This window comes from Narcine bancroftii, chromosome 14, assembly GCF_036971445.1.
Source record: "Narcine bancroftii isolate sNarBan1 chromosome 14, sNarBan1.hap1, whole genome shotgun sequence".
NCBI classification, from domain to species: Eukaryota; Metazoa; Chordata; class Chondrichthyes; order Torpediniformes; family Narcinidae; genus Narcine; species Narcine bancroftii.
In genome coordinates, this window is record NC_091482.1 from 53,366,164 (window position 1) to 53,390,050 (window position 23,887).

Genomic DNA, 23,887 nt, shown 5'->3' on the forward strand with positions numbered 1-23,887 from the left:
CGGGCCTGTCATGTTTCTGTGCTCGTCTCTCGTGGGTAACCATTGTCGAGGTGGGATATATATCGAGATTGCCAGTGTCAGTACTGCACTTTGACTAAATCAAATCTCAGCAGCATCTTGTGTACCACATTGATTTTGGATTTTTCTCAAAGTCGTCTGGGACTGTACTCGCTGGAATTTAGAACAATGAGAAGGGGTCTTATAGAAACATACAAAATTATAAAAGGCATAGATAAGTTAGGGGTAGTTGATTCCATTGGTGGGGGGGGGGAGATGAGAACTAGGGGACTCAAGATTCAGGGTTAGATTTAGCACAGAGTTAAATTTCCTAGAGAGTGGTGAATCTTCCAAAATTGTCCTCAAAGCAAGTTGTTTCGGTCAGTCCAAACATTCCTGGCCATGCACACAGTCCAGGTGCTATGCAAATGTTTTCTTAGTCCTGCTTTCTAAAATATTTCACACAGAACGCATGTCAGAAGTTTTTGAGAGGAACATAAGAAATAGGAGTAGGAGTAGGCCATTTGGCCCATCGAGCCCATCCTGCCATTCAATGAGATCATGGCTCGCCTTTTCCCCATATCCCTACATTCCCCTACTTTGTAAAAATCTATCTAACCTTGTCTTAAATATATTTACTGAGGTATCTTCCACCTCTTCATTGGGCAACAAATTCCATAGATTCACCATTCTCTAGGAAATTTAACTCTGTGCTAAATCTACCCCTGAATCTTGAGTCTCCTAGTTCTCATCTCCCCCACCCCCCCCCCACCAATGGAATCAACTACCCCTAACTTATCTATGCCTTTCATAATTTTGTATGTTTCTATAAGACCCCTTCTCATTGTTGTAAATTCCAGCGAGTACAGTCCCAGACGACTCAGAGTTTTGCAGTTTGATGACCTTTAATTAGAATTCTTGTAATGTGGAAATTCATTCATCCAAGGAAAGTGGAAGCAGAGGATGGAGACCATCTGAGCCTGCAGACAATTAGAAATCAGAGCACCCTTGTGTCATCCTGAGAATTAGGAATGTATATGAAATGGATGACTTTGTTCAACCAGGAGACTAGAAGTTATTAAAAAGACCATTGAAAGAGTCGTGGATGTTACTGAGGAGAGAAATTAAGAGTCGAGACCAGAAGGGCGACACAGTTAGCGTAACACTATTACAGCGCACAGGACTGGGTTCAAATTCCGCACTGTGGGTAAAGAGTTTGCACATTGTCTCCGGTTTCCTCCCACCATTCAAGATGTACTGGGGGGGGTGGGGGGAGGGAGTTGTCAGTCAATTGGGTCTAATTGGACATGTGGACCGAAAGGGCCTGTTATCATGCTGAATGTCTAAATTAAAAAATTGAATTAAATTGTCCTATTATGTAAGGGCAGACAGTGATAGGAAATAGGTAAAAACCAGCATGGACATTGTTGGAGAACAACTGGGATTAAAGATGCGGAAGAAAGGTTGGCGGACTGTCAACATCTGGGAAATGGTGACAGAATGTCCTGCAGATGGGTCATTAGCAATGGTGGGCATAAAAGGGGGGGGGGGGGTCACAAAGCTGTCTCAGAGATGGAGGTCATTTCATCAACCAATTGCAGTGTTGAGGCAGAGTCAAATCACTTCCTACTTCCCTAACTCTTTCCTGATAGATTGAGGAAGCATTTAACATCCTCCCATTTCTGCTTGTAATTTCCTTGCTTGTATTCTTTGCGGATTAATACTCCACAACTCTGGCACACCAATCGCCAACTGCAAAGGTGGCAGTTTTTACCGTAAGCCTTTTCCCTATAATTGTGAGACTATTTAGGTCCTAATTCTTTGATATTCTGCATTATAATCTCCTTCAGGGTGCCAATTTAGTACGAATGTTCTCATGGCATGCACAGAGTAAAATTACAACTGCAATCAGAACTTATTGTCATTAATGTGACATGAAATTCATTGCTTGGCAGCAGAATCACAGTCGAAACATTCGTATAAAACACCCAACAAAAGAAATTTTAAAAGTGCAATAAAATATCAAAGTAAGGCAGTGTCTGTGGATCGTTCAGGAATCTGATGGCAGTGGGGGCGGAGCTGTCTTTGTGCTCCCCTGCACCAGTCTCTGCTTCCTTGGAGTCTGCAACCCCTCTTGGCTGTTGCCGATCATGGACGCTGCCATCTGTAAAAACCCTTCAAAATTGAAAAGTTGGGATACACTCAAGTCCATGAGGTTCCATTGTTGAATTATTGCCCTTCCGCTAACATCTGGGCAAAAGCAACATCTGTATTTTCAACTTGCTCTCTTGAGACAAGATGGCCAATTTTTTGCGTGAGCCTCAAAATACAATGACTGAAAGGGCTATTATCCTCACGACAGAAATGCCTTGAGTAGAAGCAGTGCATTTCTTCCCTGCCCAGTATATTTCTCTGTTCTGCCCTTTTTTTCTGATTGTTTTATTTGTCTTTGTTTCCAGGACTCTGAAAGGAAAGGCTTAATGGGGAAAATCCACAAAGTTCAAGATATTGTCATCAGTGTTCAGAATATCCTGGATAAAATAGCATCTTTTGGTGAAAGAATTAAAAAGTAAGTATTGGAATTAGGGGTAGGAGCTGAAAATTTGTTTGGCCAATTATGTCGCCGTATTGTACCATGTTCCATGCTTAACCTTGTCCTTGGTTCAATGCACCCCTTTGGGATTGGCAGTAAATTCTGGCATCACCAGGAATGCTCACACTTTGTAAAATAAAAATAAATTGATAAGCTCACAATGGTGAGAGATTTTCTTGTCAGTATCTACTGACAAACCAGTGAAATATTGAATCAGTTACTATTATTTCCTGTCCTGTTTTTGGTTATGATTTTCACCTCTAATGCGAATGATTTTATTTGAGTTTCTTCTTCTCACATTCAGTATGCATAGGGATTAATAATCTCCACAAAGCCACATAAATTCATAGTTTAGGAAGATTCCATGAACTGGAAAATGCTGCTGCTTTGCACCTAACTCTTAACTAGATATCCACATTTCCCTAGTCAGATGCATTTTATAGTCCATAGAAATCCTGCATCAAATTCACATTTGCATTTTAAATTAAAATTTAGACATACACCACAGGAACAGGCCCTTTCGGCAAAACAGCCTCTGCGCCCAACTACACCCAATTGACCTACAACCCTGTAGGCGATCTGGGGTTTAGGAACATAGGAAGTAGGAATAGGAGTAGGCCAAAAATGGCCCATCGAGCCTGCTCCGCCATTCAATACGATCATGGCTGATCTAATTTATGAACTTATTTGTAAGGCATTACTTCAGGTGGTACGTGAGTAGGGGATAAAACGGTTGAGAACCACTGCTCTGGGGCTAATTGCGCTGCTTGTGTTTCTAATGCTCCGTGTTTCCAGCATCACGTGAATATGGTGGTTCACCGCCGAGCGCTTACTCCTATTTAGTGCTGACTCTCTCTCCCAAAGTGTCACTGACGATTAGCTCACTTTGATTCCCGTGGACAGTCTGGAGCTGTCATTTGACCTGGACTTGCAACTTTTTATCCACAGCCCAGTGTCAGTTCTTGGCCCAGCTTTATCCTTGCTGGACGCTGGGCCTTAGTAAGGTGTGGGTCGCCAAGTTAGATAAACAGGAAAAGCTGGGCCTCACTGTAGTACACAAAAATGCAGAAAATTTCCGCAGGTCATGCAACACCGGTAGAGTGCAAAGAGCAGTGGACATTTCGTGCCTGAGCTCTTCCTCAGGACTACCAAAAATCAGGCAGATGGGGCAAGGGGATGTGAGAGGAGAGGTGGGAGGGACACATGCTGACAAGTAGGTGTGGGTACAGGTGGAAGAGTAGAAGAGAATGACACAGAGAAGTAATCGGAAGGGGACAAAGGGCTCTGATAAGAGAAGAAAGGGAAGGGGTGGGGAGGTGGCGGATGGGAGACAGAGGGAGAGGGTGAGAGAGATCAGGGGAGGGGCTTAATGGTGATTGGAGAAGTTGGTATTGATGACACCTGATTGGAGACTGCAAAGGCAACATAAGTGGTGTTGCTCCTCTAATGTACAGGTGGCCTCAACTCAGCAATGCCTGAGGCCACGGACAGTCGTGCCAGTGTGGCAATGAGATGTGGAATTGAAGTGGGTGGCCTTGCTACTGCAGTGGACAGAGCGAAAGTGCTCAACGGAACAATCTCCTAGTCTGCGCCCAGGTCGAGTTGGTTAAATTCCCCGCTTCTGCAGCTCTTTGATTCATGTGCAGTTTCGGCTTTGTTGAGCGATGTGCTCCGTTTGCAGTACAAAATATGAATTTAAAAGTTCAAAATTGGAGCTGTCTGCATTCAGTGATCTGACCCAGGGACTCCACAGGCCAATTCTAAGATCACTGTTGTCCCAGGAAGCTCTGCGTTGGTGCTGTTCCAAAATAAACACACTAGAAGATCAAGTGGAATAGAACTTGTAAATCGGGTTTCATCTTTTGATGAAAAATATTACCTTGTATAATAATTAAATAAAAAAATATTTTTCTGTAACGTTTAAAATGCTGAATAAAATCTGCACCCAAATAATAAAAGTATAGAAAATGGTGAGGGTATTGGAGGTGGATGGAGGAGATGTGAATTCTATTCTTCAAGAGCAGCAAATTCAAGATTCATTTTAACGTGACATAATAAAAACAGAAAATGTGATTTTGCACAAAATTACCTTTAGTTTACTGTAAGATTTGCTATCAGCAAAAATTGCCCAGCACCTCTTATAGACAGAAAGAGAAGTAAAAGAGAATCCAGAGGTGTATCTAGGTTATGGCAGGCATGGGGTGCACCTGAAGGAGGGGGTGCCACTTGACATACAAGGAACACACACGTAATTCTTCTACACATGGTATACTTGTCCTCGTCCTACTGTTCGCTCTCAAATTGTACAACACCGAATGCAACATGGCGGCCCCGAAGGCCAGCTCTCACTAGACCATTGACGCATTGCCCACCCCTGGCATAGGTGTTATTTTGCGTAGATGCGCCCCTGAGAGAATTTCCCCCCCCCAAAAAAAAAACTGTACCTTAACGTCCATGGTTTTGCCTCCAGCGGTCCCGCAGCCACACAGCCTTCAGTCCAAAACATCAGCCACCCAAGTGCCAGATGCACACCTCTGGCATGATTAGGAAGCCTTCAGCACCCTCTCGTGTCCCAGATCTGATGCCTGGTATCCCTTCAGCCAGTCTCCAGTGGTCTGCCATCTGATGCGAGCCACTTGACCATAATTGTTGACGTGGGCTTCTCGCCTCGAGATCAAGTGCTTGACTGGATACATCTTAAATATTGAGTTTCTGTTTCCACCACTCCCTCTGGCATTGTATTCCAGATACCAACCTTACTCTGGATGGAAAAAAAACCTTCTCCGCTGACCTTTATCCTTTGGTTTTACATCTTTGATAAAAGTTAAAATGACTTTTTCTTTACTCAGTCTAATCCCTCTTTTAAATTATAAACTTTATTTATAAATTTAGAACCAGACAAATAAAGCATGCGGTGAAAAATAATTCACATCAATACAAATGCATATAAAAAGAAAAGGTTAGAAAACTTCCCTATATAACCCCCCCCCCCCCACCCATTATCCCTCTACAAAGAAAGAAAAGAGAATAAGAAAGGGTCAAGAGACCCTCAACAGGGGATTCTATTACTTTAAAGTTTCTCATAGTATAGGCCATAAGGAGAAAGGGAATGTCAGAGCCTCATTTAAATATTAACACCCATATTTTGTAAATAAGGGCTTCATATCTTCCAAAATATATAGCATTTGTCTCTTAGATTATAAGTAATTATGTCAAGTGGTATACAACTCTGAACTTCAGCATGCCATCGTTTTATACCCAGATCCATGCTAGACTTCCAAGTTATGGCAATAGGTCTAACCCCTCTTAATTTTGTCAACTTCTATGAGTCCCTCAGCTTCCTCTGCTCCAAAGAAAACAAATCCATTTTATGCAGTTTCTCCTCGTAACTAGAGAGCTGCAACCCTGACAGTAACCTCTCACCTGTACCCTCTCCAGTCATGTTCCTCCTTTGGAATGGTGACCGGAACTGCCCACAGTGTTCCAGTTCAGGACTGTGGGCAGGGCTTACACACTCATGGCAGATTTTTAATTACAAGTCGATGAAGATTCTGCAGCTTGGGAGAATTGATTATTTTTTTTAAATACTGAGCTATCCCTATTATAGACCAAGTTTGCTATGAATGAATGTGTTCATATTAGAATTATTTTCTGTTTCTTATTGATTTTCAAAGTGAATGTGTGGGAATAAATTACTTTCCAACTCAATGCTTCCATGTGGAAAATCAAATATGGAACAAAAAACTAACTCTTATAATTCCACCACAATCTAAAGTGAAATCAAGTGATTGGAATTGGAGTCGACTTGTTCTTGAAGGACTTCCTGCTTGGAAGAGCAGTCCATATCTTGGTCTTGGGTTTATTCATTGAATGTATCAGTTAGCTTTGGAGAGTGAGCTACTTAATTAATACGTAACAATTTTAATTCACCTTGGTAAAAGTGAACAAGATTTTCCTGTATCTTCACACTGAACAAAACTAATGAACCTGTACAAACACAATTCATCATCTGGTGATTATATATTGTTGTGAATTAATCAGCTACAAACAGATCGTATTCATTGATTTGTACATAATCAATCCTGTGTGTCTTTGTAACTTGCAATAATTTCTGGAATGTATTGGCAATGTGAACCCCACAGCACAAATTAGAGGCATGCATCAATTAGCAAATTTAATCTGTAGGATTCACTGAAGTACAATTATTTTGGGAGGCCACACGCATACGAGTATACATTTGAAGCAACCTCGATCATATGTCTCAACATTCATTAGGTGATCAATCAGCCTTGTCATAGACTTTGACAATTTACAATCAGTCATTTTCAAAAATGGATTAAGAGAAGAAATTCGAACTCTCTCTGGACAGATTAGCTCATGTGTTGATTTCACAGATCATTTCAATGTAAAAAATTACTGAGCACCTTGTAAGAGAGGAAGATGTGAGAACCAATCCTCCCATCGACGCATAGTGCTATTGTGAATAACCTGACCGTTTCTCAATGAAAACCTGTAGATTTTGGGTCTATTTGAAGCTCGGGATCTCGTGGGCAATTCCATTATTACAAATGTGTGCATTATAACTGCGGAAGGAGTGTGCGCTTTACAGTGGTGAAGGATTAAATCTGCAAATAAATAGGTCCATTTTATCTCCTTGATTTAACCCAAGCATACCAAGCAATGATTGCGAGAAGCTGGATGCGACTGAAATATATCAATCATTAATGAAGAAGATCATTCATTGTAGTTTTTGAATTTAACTTGGAACACATGGATTGTCTCACCTGTTGAAAAAAAGCACTATTGAATCAACAGTGGGAGAAGAGTTGGTCTACAGGAGAGTTATGATTCAGTACTTAGTTCTGTGGCTTCACAGCTGCTTCTTTAAATGAACTTAAAGGTGTTTTTTTTTTAACAAAAGTTGTGCATCTATTGAAAACTCGAAGAATATTCTGAGAGAATTAGTTGCCTATTCAGTTTCAACACTTTGGCCATGCCTTTTGGCAGTCTCTACGAAGAATTAACAATGAGTGGTTCTTTTTAGAATCGGTAGCAGCAGTAGGAGACTTGGCTCGACAGACCTACTCTAGTAGTCAATAAAATTACAGCTGATCGGATTATAATCTTAATTCTGCATTCCCGCCCTGTCCCACCACCTTTTTTTTAAAAAAAAGCTATTTGCACTATCCTTGAGAAAGAAATTTCTAAAGGCTTGCAAGCGTCTGAGGGAACAATTTTGCTTCATTTCTGATTTCAATGGATAGCCCCTTATTTTTAAACCATGACTCCTCTCTCCCCCCCCCCCCCCACCGCACGACACTGTACAATCGAGAAGAAGAGCAGGAGGTATGACACCAGGATTGAAGGGAGCAAGTTCAGTTTGCTTCTAACCCGAGCGGGTCTCATCATTGAGCTGTGCCACACTGGAAGACATGCCTTGTGTTTTGATCATGAGAAGAGCCTCAGTCAACTGGACCCCAGTGTCTCAGGCTAATTTCATGTTGGCAAGGCATACGAAAAATTAAAAATTGTGCCAGATCTCCTGGAACAAGACTTACTGCCTGCTGGACTAGAAATTTCTCATAGCTGTGGAAGTGCCTGCAGACCTTGACTTCTATTCTTGGGAATCTATAGAAAATGGCGGCGCTGTCAGAGCCGCTGTAATGGCAACGCTGCCGCTGGTGCAGACACGCAGGGAGCGAGGATCAGAGATACAGCCCCCCCCCCCACGGGGTCCAACCGCTCAGTCAACTGGCGTCAGCTCCGCACTGGCTTGAGTGTCCTGTTAAAGGAAGCAAAGGTAGTTTCATTTAAAATCCTGCGACCATGGAGTCTTTGCCCAAGATGGCGGCACCCATGATCAACCCCAAATTCCAGGGGAGTGGAGGACTGGTGCAGGGCACCAGAATACTGGGAGACCATCCCTTGTCTGAGTAGGAGAAGCAGAGGAGACGACCCACGGGGCGGTGATCACAGTGAGGGTTCTCTGCGGCTGAAAGACCCATGCATGTGGCGGGCGACTTGAGGCGAAGAACCTATGGAGGCGAAGAACCTATGGAGGCGAAGAACCTATGGAGGCGAAGAATCTATGGAGGCTGTGGGCTGCTGGAGACCGCTGTCAGGAGACTCGCGCCGAGCTGTGAGCTGCCAGAGACTAGCTTGAAACCGGCTGAAGGGGTACCAGGTATTGGAACCAAGGGGGTGCTGAAGGTCCTGAAGGGTTCCTGACTGTGTCGAAGGTTCGGATCTGGAGCTCGGGTTGAAAATGGTTTGGACTGGTCTCTGTGTGGCTGCAGAAGTGCTGGTGATCAATCTACAGACTCGGTGGGAGGGGGAGTGAGGGACTCTCTTTTGCTTCTCTTTCTCGTTCTCTGATTGTAAGAGCCTCTTCAGGCAATTTCTGCCGATAGTGAATCTCTCTGCCTTACAGCAGGCAAAAGCAATTTCATGTAATATGACAATGTTTTATTGCAATAACAATAAATTGAACCTTGAATTTTTCCAGGGGCTCTGATGGAAATGTTGCAGGATTTGAGAACAATTGTGTATCTGAGTAACAGGCCAGAGGGAAGCACAAGAAATGGACAGATGGCCCAAATATTATGACCCTCTACATTATTATTCATTTAAACAAGAAAGTCTGCAGATTCAATAATTGTAGTTTACACAGAAATGCTGGAGAAACTCAGCAAGTCACATTGCATTCTTAATGTAACCAAGGTAAAGGTACAAAACCAACTTTTCAGCCCTGCGCCCTTTAAAGTTCGTTCAAAGTCTCGTTGGCAATCTAGCTGGATGCTTATGAGATACGTAGAATGAAGTTCAGGAGAAGGGGGGGAGTATGCTCACTACGGGGAATTAAATGGGACCAGATCTTTAAATAACCCAAAAATGCTTGAGGTGAGCCTGTTTTCACGTTCATTTTTATCAAAAAATAGACTTTAATTATTGACAAAGAAATCATTCAAAGTCTCTTCCCACAGTTTGTGTCATATCCATACATGCCCAGCACTGTGCATTCATTTTTTATTGAGCAGCATTTGCCCATCACTATTGCACCCTGTCGTGTACTCACTCCTCTGTTTGCGGGGCTTCCCCTAGGTCTCAGTCCCTCAATGCCCAGTAGTGGGAGGACTCTAGACTGGGGGTCCTTCCCCACTGTGCCCTCACACTGGCTGCTCACGTTAGATTTTTTTTCCCCAAATACAGACATTATTTACAAACAAAAACTGTTCAAAGTCTCTTTTCTCCCTTAGTCTTGTGTCCAGTCATTGTACATTGTTGCAAACTCTCTCTACTTACACTGTTACCACCAGTGTGGCATCTTGTTGCTCCCTGTTATTCAAGGGCCTTCCCCTCAGTCTCTGCCCCTCAATGCCAGGAATGGACAGCACCCTCATCTTGCCTGTGTCAAGCCTCAGTGCGCCCCTCAGCCCGTCCACCTGCAGCCCAGAAGATTCACTCCCACGCTATAACAATCGGCACTTTTTGTTTGGTTGGCGAGTCCTTGAAAGGGCAAAGTTCCGAAACATGGACGAATGCCTCAACTTAACGCAGTCCCATGGAGGAGAAAACGACAAGCCAATCAGATCATATTATTTCGATAATCTATCTACTAATAGGCTTGTGCACACATCAGAGCTCATCAGAAAATGATAGAGTGGTATATTGTCACAAGAATTTAATCTGATCTGACAACAATCTTCAGTTTGCACATCATTATTGTGTTTTACCTTGTGTCTATACTAATCCTGGAATACATTATTGAGCAGTAATTAATTATTGCTTATATTATTGATAAATAGAGAGAGGTCTACATTCGCATAACGATAATGTATTTAGTGTATTCTCTTCAGCACCATCCCAGGTGCATTGCCATGTACCTCACAAGTGTGATAATGAGGGTGTATTTCCCTGGGGCCACCAGGATTTCAAACAGAAGAAATTGGTATTATGATTCTTTCATTGTAAAATGCATATATTAATGTGAAATTATTAAAGTTTGATTACACCATGCCTCTCTGGGTTTTTAATTAATAAAATACCTGTTTTATGTGAAATAGGTGAGGTTTTTTTTTTTTGGTCGGGCCATTTTCATTCTGCTCATTACACAAAAGAGGATTAATTCTGCCTTGACACGTGAACCACATTCAGGATTGTGGTTCCAGTTGCTCGGCGATAAAATCAGCTTGTTGAAAAGTGTTTGTTTTCAAGCAGCTGTCCTTGCATGGAAGATTGAACAGAAGAGTGTCGGTCAACGTTCAGAAGTTGCAGATAGATCCAAGCTGAAAGGCAAACCCTTTCAGTGATTCCCTCTTGACAGTGATCCCAGTGGCTCTCCAATTGTGACACCTGAAGAAGACTGAGGTCCTCCATCAGCCAGCTCCCCACCATGACTACCAGCCCCACCACATATCCATCGGGCACACAGAACTCAAAACGGTCAATCTCGGCTGCACCATTTCATCTGATGCAAGGATCGACAACGAGATAGACAACAGACTCGCCAAGGCAAATAGCGCCTTTGGAAGATGACACAAAAGAGTCTGGAAAAACAACCAACTGAAAAACCTCACAAAGATAAGCGTCTACAGAGCCGTTGTCATACCCACACTCCTGTTCGGCTCCGAATCATGGGTCCATCACCTACGGCTCCTAGAACGCTTCCACCAGCGTTGTCTCCGCTCCATCCTCAACATGCATTGGAGCGACTTCATCCCCAACATCAAAGTACTCGAGATGGCAGAGGCCGACAGCGTCGAATCCACGCTGCTGAAGATCCAACTGCGCTGGGTAGGTCACGTCTCTGGAATGGAGGTCCATCGCCTTCCCAAGATCGTGTTATAGGGCGAGCTTTCCACTGGCCACCGTGACAGAGGTGCACCAAAGGAGAGGTACAAGGACTGCCTAAAGAAATCTCTTGGTGCCTGCCACATTGACCACCGCCAGTGGGCTGATCTCGCCTCAAACCGTGCATCTTGGCGCCTTGCAGTTCGGCAGGCAGCAACTACCTTTGAAGAAGACCGCAGAGCCCACCTCACTGACAAAAGACAAAGGAGGAAAAACCCAACACCCCACCCCAACCAACCAATTTTCCCCTGCAACCGCTGCAACCGTGTCTGCCTGTCCCGCATCGGACTTGTCAGCCACAAACGAGCCTGCAGCTGACGTGGACATTTTACCCCCTCCATAAATCTTCGTCCACGAAGCCAAGCCAAAGAGATTCCAGCACATAAGTCTGTGTTGATAGATGAAATAATGTATTTGATGTGGAGAGATAGAGAAAGAAACTGTGCTGTTTTTGGACAGGCCAGAGGGCATTAAGCATCAGTTGTGGGGGGGGGGGGGTGGGTGGGGGAGGAGGGAGGAGTGGGGTTGGACATAATGGGTGAAATGCAAAGCCCATCAGTGCCCACAGTTGGGTCAAAAAGAACCTACAATGAAGCAAAGCTGGAGAAGTCTCTTAGCCTGGCTAATATATTTACCCCTCCCCACAACCTACACCTCACTAAAACTAGTTCTGATGAAGGGCCCTATATTTAGACAGTGTGACATAGGAGAGGAATTAGGCCGTTCAGCTCATTGATCTGTTCCACCACTTCAACATGGCTGATGCACCAACTGTTTTGAGGGGCAGCACGAACTGTTTGTTTACCGACAGGTTTGGCCTGATCTGCTGAAGTGTGCCCACTTTTGTCTATTCTTATTCTGGAATTTGCAATTTTTTTTTAACCGATTATAACTGGTTATTTGGCCAAGTTGCAGTGACTCTTTTGGGATCTTGCTGTGTGTTTACCCTATTTGTAGTATCGAGTCCTTTATAAAGCTGCTTCATAGATTACGAAATGGCATAAGCATAATACGCCTGAGATTGTCTGATCTCGGAAGCTGGTCAGTACTTGGAGGGGAGACCATCTAGGAACATCAAGTGCTGTAGGTTTCTGTGAGGGGCGGTGGACAAAGTGGCGACTCTCTGTCTGCCTTACCGTAGATAAAAGTTAAAGAATTTCAGGTATGATACATTTTAAATGTAGTATTATGTGACAATAATGGAACCTTTACCTTTATATTAATCTTTCTTGTCTTGTTTTATCTCCAGTAATTGTCTAACTAATACGCTAAAGTTATAGTTATGTCATTGCAGCAATTGTTCTCCATCTCTGGGACCTTGCATCAGTCCATTCTTCCCCTAGAGTCTGAAACCCTCAAGGTCTGGGCTGCTGAACAACCCGTATACATGGAGGAAAATTGTCACAGTTTCAGGTCCTGAAGCAGGGTTCCTAAATATCGATTGTCCATTTCCCTTCATAGATATTACCTGCGCACTGAGTTCACAATCACAATCGCATGAATAGGTTAGCATCATTCCTGCTCATGCTCCTCTCAGTTTCCAGGTTAGAATCAGATTTAACATTTATTTAAAAAAAATGTTTGTATCTTAGTAAAACACAGAAGTCTGCAGACACTGTGGTTGAAGCAATGGTGAAGAAACTCAGCAGGTCAAACAATGCACTTTATTGAGCAAAGATACATAATCAATGTTTTGGGCTCAAGCCCTTCATCAAGCTATGATAAAAATGTAGACAGGCACCCAAACAAAATGTTGGGTTGGGTGAGGGGGGGGGGGCAGAAGGAGGAGCACAAGCCCAAAGGTAGGAAGTGATAGGTGGATAAGGGAGAGAGGGCACACCACGTTTGGGTGAGTACCTGGTCGTAGGACTTGAGAGCAGAAGGAGTTACAGATGGGGAGCAGTGAGAGAGAATCCCACAGAACTCCATTTGGAGAACAAAGAAGAACTTCTTTAGGCCGGGCACCCCCCCCCCCCACCCCGAAGAGATTTCACAGAGTTTTGCCTTAGACCGAGGTAAAACACGAAAGTCTACAGACACCAGGGTTGAAATTAAAAACAGTTTTGGAGAAACTCAGCAAGTCAAACAGTGTACAAAGACAAAGATACATAACAAACATTTTGGGCTTGAGGCTTTCATCAAGGTATGAAAAAATGTAGGCAGGCACCTGAACAAAATGGAGGGGGAATACAGTCCCAAAGGCAGGAGGTAATAGGTGGATAAGGGAGGGAGGGCATTTTAATCTTGCTCATCCCATGCCACTTGTTTATTATATAACCATAAAGCAATTACAGCACAGAAACAGGTCAGTTTGGCCTTTCTAGTCCAGGCTGAACAACTTCTCCCACCTAGTCCCATTGACCTGCACCCAGCCCATAACCTTCCATGCCTCTCTTGTCCATATATCTATCCAACTTTTCCTTAAATATTAAAATCAAGCCCGCATCTACCACTTTGGCCAGAAGTTCATTCCACATTTCCACCACCCTCTGAATGAAGAAATTCACCCTCATATTTCACCTATACTTCAATCTCAATCCGTGTCCTCTTGTTTGAATCTCCCCTACTCTCAATGGAAAAAAGCCTGTCCACATTGACTCTCTCTTTCCTCCCCCATAGTTTTCAATACCTCTATCAAATCACCCCTCAATCTTCTACGCTCCAGGGAATGAAGTCCTAGGCTGTTTAACCTTTCCTTGAGGTTCAAACCCTGAAACCCAGGTAACATTCTTGTAAATCTTCACTGCACTCTGTCTATTTTGTTGACATCCTTCCTATAATTCATTGACCAAAACTGCACACAATATTCCGAATTTGGCCTCACCAATGCCCTTCACAATTTCAAGATGGCATCCCAACTCCTGTACTCAATACTCCGATTTACGAAGGCCAAGATTCCAAAACCTTTCTTCAACATCTTATCTACAGGTGACACCACTTTTTGAGTTTTTTTTTAATCCCTCGATATTTTGGATCAAATTGACTTCTTAAAATAATGACCATGGCTCTCAATTTATTTTGGAGTATGAAATCAAAGCAAGCTGTACTCCTTGGATTGCATCCCGTACACCCACTGGCCCACGATGAGCAGCATAGAGAGTGAGAGACGAGGAATGGTGAGGTGCACAGCCCCTTGCATTTCTCTCATTATTTGCACCCCAATATTTCCAAAGTTGAGTACCCACAAGTTCCAAATGTAGTTTATTAAGTTTAATTCAACGCCTTTTTTAAAAAGCATTTGTCTGGGATCATTTAAAGTACCTTTAAAGAGCACAGTAAAGAATTTGAGTTATCGGAGCCAGAATGTATTTTGATGATGGAGTCAAAAGCTTCGCACATTGTAAGAACAAGATTATACCGAGCATTTTACGATCCCATAATAAAAACAAAAGAACAGTGGTAAAATGAGGGCACCAGTACCAATAGTTATGGTAAAATGAGGGCAGCAGTACCAATAGTTATGGTAAAATGAGGGCAGCAGTACCAATAGTTATGGTAAAATGAGGGCAGCAGTACCAATAGTTATGGTAAAATGAGGGCAGCAGTACCAATAGTTATGGTATTAATGTTCATCAGAGTTTGGTGGAGAATTCTATGAGGCTGATGGTTAGGGTCTAAATTACATTTTGATCAGCTGCTACATAGAGTGTTGAATGGAAATGCATTCAATCCTTGCCATAACAATGATTGCAAATCACTAATTATGTAAAGTGACTTCATTTGGAAAAACGGTAGAGTAGATGTTGTATTGGAAGGTTTTCTGTTTTCCCCATGGCTCTATGGGCTTCATCTTTTCTGCGTTATTTTTAATTTTTCTGATGAATGTTTGCTTTATTTTTTTTGTATGAAGTATCCACTTTACAAAATTGCAGCTGTTGTTCGGGTCAAAGGGATGAGAAGTCTATTTTTACAGAGTAAACAAATATCTTGGAATTCAAATTTCTTTTCTTTTCTTTCTTCTTATTACATTACATTCAAATTACATTATCATGAATTGCAAATTTAATTTTTCTCTTCCTTGTTTGTTGATACTCTCAGCACCTTCAACTGGTCGGTGCCGTTCCTGTCCAAGCTTGGCTGCATCTCGCTCGCTGTCTGCACCCTCGTGCTGTACTTTGTCTCGCTGAGGTACCTCCTGCTGATCTGGGGTAAGAATACTTCTCTCATCAATGTTAATTACAAAGCAGTGGCCAGGGTAGAGAATGGCCGGCAGGCGTGCATTGTGGTGAGCAAGTGAAGCACATTAAACAGAGCTGTTGTGTGCATGCAACTGAGACCTGCATTGGGTCTGGACATCCTAGCACTTGTTTCAGGTGCCATCGTGGTACAAAGTTGTCTCATCTTGACAAAATAAGTATATGTATATATGTATGTGTGTGTGAGTGTGTGTGTGTATATATGTGGGTTTATATGTGTATATATGTGTGTGTTTTTTATATATATGGGTATATATATATATGTGTGTGTGTGTGTGTGTGTGTGTATACTTGTGAGTGTGTGCGTATATACATGTGAGTGTGTGTGTATATATATATGCGTGCGTGTATGTGTATATACATGTGTATGTGTATATATACTGTATATATGTGTGTATATATACTGTGTTTATATCTCTGGAACAGTCAGACAACATCACTGAAGGAAAGGATGTATTAATGCCTCAGGTCTAACCTTCTGATCAATGAGGATGCTGTTTGACCTGTTTTCCAGCATTTTGTGTTTAGAACCGCATTTGTTGAGCTCTTTTGGGTAGGATTGGGAATATATTACTCTTGAACGATAGCCTGCACCTTATTACCTTGGTTCTGCATCCTGTAATATTTTGGTGAATCTTAATTTTGGAATTAAACCCTACTCTACCCTTGTTTGCTGTGGGGGAAAGAGTTGTTGGCTTCCACTTCCCTTTTAAGTGCAGAAGCGGTGTGAGCCAAAACTCCTGAACCACTTCGCTCACTACTGAAGTCGAGGTCTGTTGTTATCGCAGACGTTGTTACTGACCCAATCACCAAGGGATTGGTCAAGGTTGGCGTGAGTTGTCATGCCTTTTCAATCTATTCTGCCCACTTTGAAACAATATTTTACCTTTGCTGCAAAATCCTGCTTCTAACAAAATCAAGAGGAGGACTGAGAGGACTGACACTGGGGAATGGCAGTGTATCACTCAGTAACACAATAGGCCGTTTGGCTATAATGTACCAAAGCTGCCTTAACCAGCCATCTTATTAAACCTTATATTCAGACCAAACCTTTGACCTTGTTCCTAGTGGCAGATGTGGGAAGTAAAAGTGCCATATGGCATTCTTATTGAGACTGGGACTGAGACAAGTTGATGGAGCAGATTACTTTAAGCACAAATCAGTGGATTCATGAGTCCAACCGAATAGCCCTCCACAAGCACACACTCCCTGGAGAATCTTAAAATTTACAACCCTGAAATTGCTTCATAAAGTTACCTGTTAGTCTTAGTCAGAGCACTTGGGGTAAGAGGTAAAACACAAAAGTCCACAGGCACTGTGGTTGAAGTAAAATACACAAAGCTGGAGAAACTCAGCTGGTCAAACAGTGTCCTTTATATAGCAAAGATAAAGATACATAGCCAACATTTTGGGATTGAGCCCCTCATCAAAGTATTCAGAACACTTGAGGTGTCTTCTAATTAATATAAATGATGCTACGTCTACCAGATTATCATGTCTGTTTTTATTCCAATTTCTTAAGTGGCCACTGCATTTAGAGTCCTTGTTTCAAATTACCTTTTCTTTCCGGATGTATTTTCAGAGATGTCCAAACTTTCACCGTGACAGCCATTGACTGACCAGAGTTTATTTCAAGCAACGAAGCAGATCATCTCACACAAGCATGTGCATGTTATATACACTCAACCTTACCCTTGTTGCAGCTGGATTTCTTTCTCCGAGAAACACTAGCACATCACTCCCATATCACTCAGGAAGCTTAGGGTGACACAGCTGTGCATGTGCAAGCCCCAAACTTGCTCAGATCTGATTGGGGGTCATTCTCTGGCTGTACTCTGACATCGCACTCCCAGAGTCTCCTCTGTTTCTAAGCACCAATGCTGAGAAAACTCCAGCCCAGGTTTATCCTGGTGCAGGTTGAGCAGTATCACTCATTTCAATGCAGAAAAATGCCTGTGAGAAAGTGATGTTTCAGGTACATTTTTAGATTTTTACTTTAATTTTCTGAATGTGTTAATATTGGAAATAATTTTAGTAGCTTCTAATAGTTTTTTTTTAATGCTGGTGAATATCACAGACATTCAGGGTTTTCAAGTAGTTTTGACTGTCAGGTTAGTATGGGCTGGCTGTCAGATTAAGGGTTTGTTCAGACCCCATCTCACCATTGGCTCCACTGGGGATGAATTTAAATTGGCTCTATGGACCAAGTTGCTACTTGAAGGCCAGCGGAGGGTAAGAGCAGATTAATAGGGAGTGGCAACAATGAGTGTGGAAAACTCATCTCTCCCAGGAACATTTTTTGGCTGCTACTACTGTGAAATCAGTTATAACCACAAGCTGGAAACAGCCACTTGACGCAATTGATTCAGCCACCTTCCTTCTCACCTCTCAGCATATCCAGTCCCTTTTCGATTGTTTGTACAGTAAAATCCCTGGTATCTGGCACCCATGGGGATTGATGGATCCTGGATAAGTGAATTTACCAGTTGCTCAAAATTGCATGTTGCGTGACTGCGAGGGGCGGCAATTTTACCTATTTATTTACCTCGATTTTTTTTTGTCAGTTGCTTGAATTCCAGATAGTAGAGGTTTAACTTTATTTACATTTTCTTACTCATAATTTGCTTCAACTGCTCCTTGGAAACTCTACATTTTTTTTGACAGCATCTGAATTAATGAACTTTTTCCCAATTGGATCTATTAATAACTTGCTAATTGTGGTCCTGCCTGAACGAAAGCACTTCTCTATATCCTTCACTGTCTTGAAGATCCTCTCCAGGTCTCTCCTCTATCTTCTCTTATCTCAAGGACAGTGCATTTAATTCTTTCCTGATCAAGATTCTGACATCATTCTAATCAATCTTGATCTTCAATGTGAGAAAACCTTTATACATCGAGTATAGAACACTACAACACAGGGCAGGCCCTTTGGCCCTCGATGTTGTGCCAACTTATATACTCCTACCAAAAAAAAGACCAGAGTACAGACCAGAGATATTCTAGGCTTCTGTTCAGGTTTAACATATCTGTAGAAATTTTATGTAACAAATGAAACTTGAGCATAACATACATACAGTTCCAAACTGACCATAAAATTGTATGCCTCTTGAAAACTGGCTATCACAAACGTAAACTGTAAATGTTTGGGACATATTCCTTTAGTGAGTTTTATAATTTTCTAAAATGCTTCAGTGTCTACCAGCCATAAAGTGTGCCAGCTGATCGAATGGTTTCTCATTATCCAGGATAATGCACGATTATATGCACTAAAAATGCGAGCAATGCTCGATTGGTCAGGCAGCATCTCTGGTGATTGGGAGTTGGTGATCCTCCTAACCACTAGAGGGCGACGAAGATGAATGTTCTACCTCGGGTTAGATGCAAAATGGATGTCTCACAAGATTGTGAGTTGTTAATAAAATATAATTAACATAAAAGAACCCAAGGATCTTTATTACAATAAAAATATCACATGGTACGAGGAGTCAGTATCAACAGGAGATATGGAAAGTGTGAAGACTCCTGACAATGTAAATTGGACTGAGAATGTCGACCACTAGGGGTGGTTATTCAAACAATAATTCATACTGTATCTGCAAGCCAATGGACTCGATAGCAAACCAAATGCACAGGAGATTGCACTGCTACTTACCGTGGTGGGACCTTAAACACTAGAGGTTTTCAACATGTTTGTTTTCGCCGAGGCAGATGACTGAGGCAAGTTCGACAAGGTTATTGAGACCTATGCATAGATGAAAAAGACTTAAATGCCAATATAAAGATTCCAACCAGGGATGAAATTCCAAGCGAAATGGCCAGTGCAAAGTTATTTTTAACCAAATTGGATGCATCGCAGGGCTTCTGGCAATTAAAAATACAGAAGTTCCAACCTGTATAGCACAACCAGTACTAGACAGTAGTGAATCTGTGAAGCTGACACATGCACTTGGGATGAGAACATCCACACATGCTATCAAAGCCCCATCAGGATGAATCGTTAAAAGAAAGAGGACACATATAAATTTTGTGCTGTTGATGTTAATGTTCAACTTTAAATTGTAATGAATACTGTATTACTGTGTAATGTTGCAAGATTGAACATCTTAAGGAAAGGGGATGTGGTGATTGGGAGTCGGTGATCCTCCTGACCATTAGCTGGCATCGGAGATGAATGTTCCACCTTGGGCTAGATGCAAAATAGATATCCCATGAGGTCGTGAGTTGTTAATAAAATATAATTAATGCAAAAGAACCCAAGTTTCTTTAATGCAATGGAAGAAACATCACAGTATCTATTGAGAGAATGATTATCAGAACTGGGAAAGGGAGAACTGGGAAAGTTCTAACGAAAGCTCCTAACTTTGTTTCCCTTTTCATGGATGCTGTTTGACCCGGAGTGTGTTTCCTGTAGTTTCTGTTTTCATTATTAATCTTGCTGGCATATTGTATGTGCTGGTAATTTATCTTTGTTGTAGTTCCATCAAAAACTATATTTGTGCTTTAAAGTAGCCTAAGCTCATGAGTGAGTGCCCTCAGTTAAGATGGTGACATGTTCTCCATGTTTCAATGCAAGAATATTCCTTCTTTGAATCTAGCAATTCAGCTTGATGCAGTCAATGAGAAAGCCTTTGTATTGATTACTAATATAGAATGCAAAGAAATTTGATCTTGCACATCTCAAGACTGTGATGCTGCAAAAAAATGTTGTATATGGAAAACAGTCCATGTACCTTCACCGTCGTCACACAAATGGGCAGGGTGTCTGTGCTAGTGAGGCAATTTTTAGCTCGCAGAGAAACAAAGAAGCACTGTTACAAGGCATGAACTTTGGTACGCACCTCATTTAAAACTTTTCAGACAGACGGGCTTTTAAGCCTTCCACAGATTAATAAAGTAATGGAATGAGGTGAATGAATTGTAAAATAGAAAACCTGAATGCATTGGCACACATTTATATACAGCCGAAACTGGAATCTCTTCCAAAGTCCTCAATTTGCTTCAGCAATGCTTGAAATAAACTCTTGGCCCATTACCTATTAAGGTGTGCAGAAAAATGAACAGCTTCTTTTGAGATGCATGTTGGAATGTAGGCATACTTATGATCTCCTGAAATGCAGTTATGCACTTTGCAAATCGACATACGGTCTGATATATGTAATTATATTTTTATGTTGCAAAGTATCTGGGCATTGTGTCTCCCCATTTTTCCTTTTTGCTTTCAATGAGATGAGTCTGAGCTGTGTTGGGAAGGGTGTCGGTGGGCTTGCTTACCTATGTGCTACTAGGACTCCCAACTCACCAGCTTGTCAAGACTCGCTGGGGGTACCCAAACTAATACAAGGCAATCAACAGTAGTTTTATTTAATGAAAGATAAGTCTCTTGCGCTGTTCACTCGTGAAAGCAGCAGGACTGAACATGCTGGGATCAGGAGGAGCCTCAAGCCAGCTAGAGCATTGTGACGTGGCTCAGTGCCTGTCGTGGATGTGAAACTGCGAATCCACTTCCATTTGAAACACAAAAGTCCAGACACTAATCTTATCAGATGGAAGAGGTGAGGACTCGCCTGCTGTAACTCTTGTGATGGATTTTGCAATTGAAGGAGATGAGATTTTGTATAAAGAGGGTATTTGTTAATGAACCCAGATGACAGAGCTGAGAGTGGTAATAAGGTTGAGACATGAAGTCTTGCAGGCATGTGTGACTGCTGCGTTGTAATTGTTTTCTCACTAATTTTCACTTGCAAAATTGTTCCTTCTGTCTCAATGAATTTTTTTAAAATTAATTCTGTTGACAGGCATACACAAATTCATCAAGAAGCTAAGAAATCCATATACCATCAATAACAATGAGCTGCTTGACTTCCTGTCCAGAGTTCCATCAGATGTCCAAAAGGTGGGCAATTTTCTTTGTTCAATTGTACTTTAAATTGAGGTATACATAATTAAGACTATTTCAGCCCACGAGCCTGTGGCGTTCAATTTGCACCCAATTAACCTACACCCCCCCGGTACGTTTCGAATGGTGGGTCGAAACCAGAGCCCCCCCCGGGGAAAACCCACGCAGACACGGGGAGAACGTACAAACTCCTTACAGATAGCACAGGTTTGGAACCCCAATCCCAATCGCCAACCGGAGGGATCTTTGGCAAAGCTGGTGTCTTTAATTGAGTGACTTTATTAGATGGGGAGCATTTTGATGTGGGGTGGGTAAGGGATGGAGACGTCTTCACAAAGAGAACACAAAAGCAGCAGATTGTCCCAAGTGCATCATGGCTATTTTGACCAGTCAAATTGTCAAACTGCCTTACAGTCGAAATCAATCTTCAATTTGTAACACTACCTCCACTCTCGTAGACTCTGCGTTTCTTTTTTTGAAATTTAGGGGCTATGTAATTTCAGGGCCAGTCAATCTTTGTATTTTAGACAGTCCCAAAAGTGATAATCCTGCAGGATTTGGCAAATTTGGTCATTGTCTGAAATTATGTACATCTTTGGATCCAAGTCTGTTTTGGAAAATGTCAAACCTTTTAACACTCCACTTCAAATGCTGCTGGTTGTTGATCATCCCCAGAGGGTCCAAGCCATATCTAGTAACTTCAAAAAGAAGTTAACAACAATCAAAAGGAGATGTTTTCCCATTGGGAAGGAAAAGAGCCAATCTACTGCGTCCCAAGGGTTTGCACTAGTGGAAATGTGTACGCTGAGTACCACGTGAAATTGTGAGCAGAGGGAATTAGAGGAAGGACAACAGTCAGGGAAAGCTCGAGGTGGGTTGACGGAGTGGAAGAATGCTCCTCCAGTGGTGGGGAAGGATGGGCCATGCAGGGTTTGGCATTTGAAGCCAGAAAGGGTTAGTTAAATGGTCTTCAGCTGAATGATTACTGCACTGCACTATCAGCTGAAGAGAAGATGGTGAAGAGGATTACACTTTTCATGTATGATTTGCAGGGCAACTAATCATTGGTAAGATTTTATCTTTAATATTGTTAAAACATGCCAAAATGGTTCACAGCCATCTCAGGACAAAATGTCGCCAAGCCACTTTGAGGTACTGGGTTGGTGTCCAACATCTTGGACATGAAGTTGAGCTTTAAAGAGAACATAAAGGAGAACGGAAATCTAGAATTTAGAAGAGGCAAATATTGGACAAGTGTTAGAAGTGCAGGAGAGGGAGACAATTTCTTTATGCAGTGGTTACAATCTGGAATATACTGTCTAATTGATAAATGAGGAATACTGTGTGTCCTTTCATGCTATCATGTTTTAAATTTAATTCTCTGTTCAATTGTACTTTAAAATGAGACATACATACAGCACAGTAACAGGCCATTTTCAGCCCACGAGTCCATGCCACCCAGTTTTTACACCCAATTAACCTACACCCACCCCGCCGAACATTTCAAACAGTGGGTCAAAGCCAGAGTCCCCAGGGAAAACCCATCAGACACAGGGAGAACATTCAAACTCCTTACAGACAATGCGGGACTCGAACCCCGGACCCGCTTGCTGACGCTGTAAAGGCATTGTGCTAGCTGTTTAATCATTCGTGCCGCCATACAATTCAATGTTCTAATATCGATTCTCATCTTCAAAATGTTGATGGAGAGGATTGTGTCCCTCTGGTCTATTCCATTTGTTTTAGCCTTCTAGATGGCGTGCATGGTCCCAGAGTACGTAGCTAACTGTGACAGAAATTCAGCTTAGTGAGCTGACGGGAGAACGAACTGCTGCAGAACGAACTGGTCCTTCAAATTCCTTCTTGCTGAGTGTGTTTCTGAATTCGGCCGGAAAGGTGATCTCTCCTCACACTGAGAGATGCCTACCTCGATCATTCCCCGGGCACTACCAGGCATCCTGCCATTTTGCCCTCAGAGGAGGTCGAAAGTGTGCTGGCAGCACAAGGGTCTTGTCCATCACAGAGCTAATTTTGAGGAGTTTATAATATTGGTCAGTGAAAGTGAAAATATAGCATTAAAACAAAACCAAACTTGGTCACTGTATTGAATGTGAGCGGGGTTTTTGGATTCAAGTTTTTAAACTGCTAATTGATTGCAGATTTGTAAACCATACCAAGTGGGAGACTATCTCGGATCAACACGTGTCAAGCCTTCCTTTCTGCAATTGCTCCAATCTACTTTCCTATCCAGAAACCGATTCATTGTGCTTGATCCTTTCTGAGTCTCCCCCTCGACCTCTCCACAGGGTGCCAGGAGCATGTTCTGTATTGGCGAATGGAATGTGATGGTTGTTT

General features: G+C 42.2%; 1 protein-coding gene across 4 annotated transcripts in view; it reads left to right on the forward strand.

The window, feature by feature from the left end:
* Positions 1-23,887, forward strand: part of LOC138749300 (multiple C2 and transmembrane domain-containing protein 2-like) — a 328,465-nt gene that overhangs the window by 299,506 nt on the left and 5,072 nt on the right. For 3 of the 4 annotated variants that reach the window (XR_011348548.1, XM_069910509.1, XM_069910514.1), the window contains 3 exons: positions 2,457-2,566; positions 15,479-15,588; positions 21,432-21,529. Coding sequence is in view for 3 of the 4 variants with exons in the window: in XM_069910509.1 (XP_069766610.1) it covers positions 2,457-2,566; positions 15,479-15,588; positions 21,432-21,529 (318 nt within the window). In the remaining variant the exon portion in view is untranslated. Of the gene's footprint in view, positions 1-2,456; positions 2,567-14,059; positions 14,156-15,478; positions 15,589-21,431; positions 21,530-23,887 lie in introns of those variants that run through there. The other variant, XM_069910510.1, reaches the window with a different exon arrangement.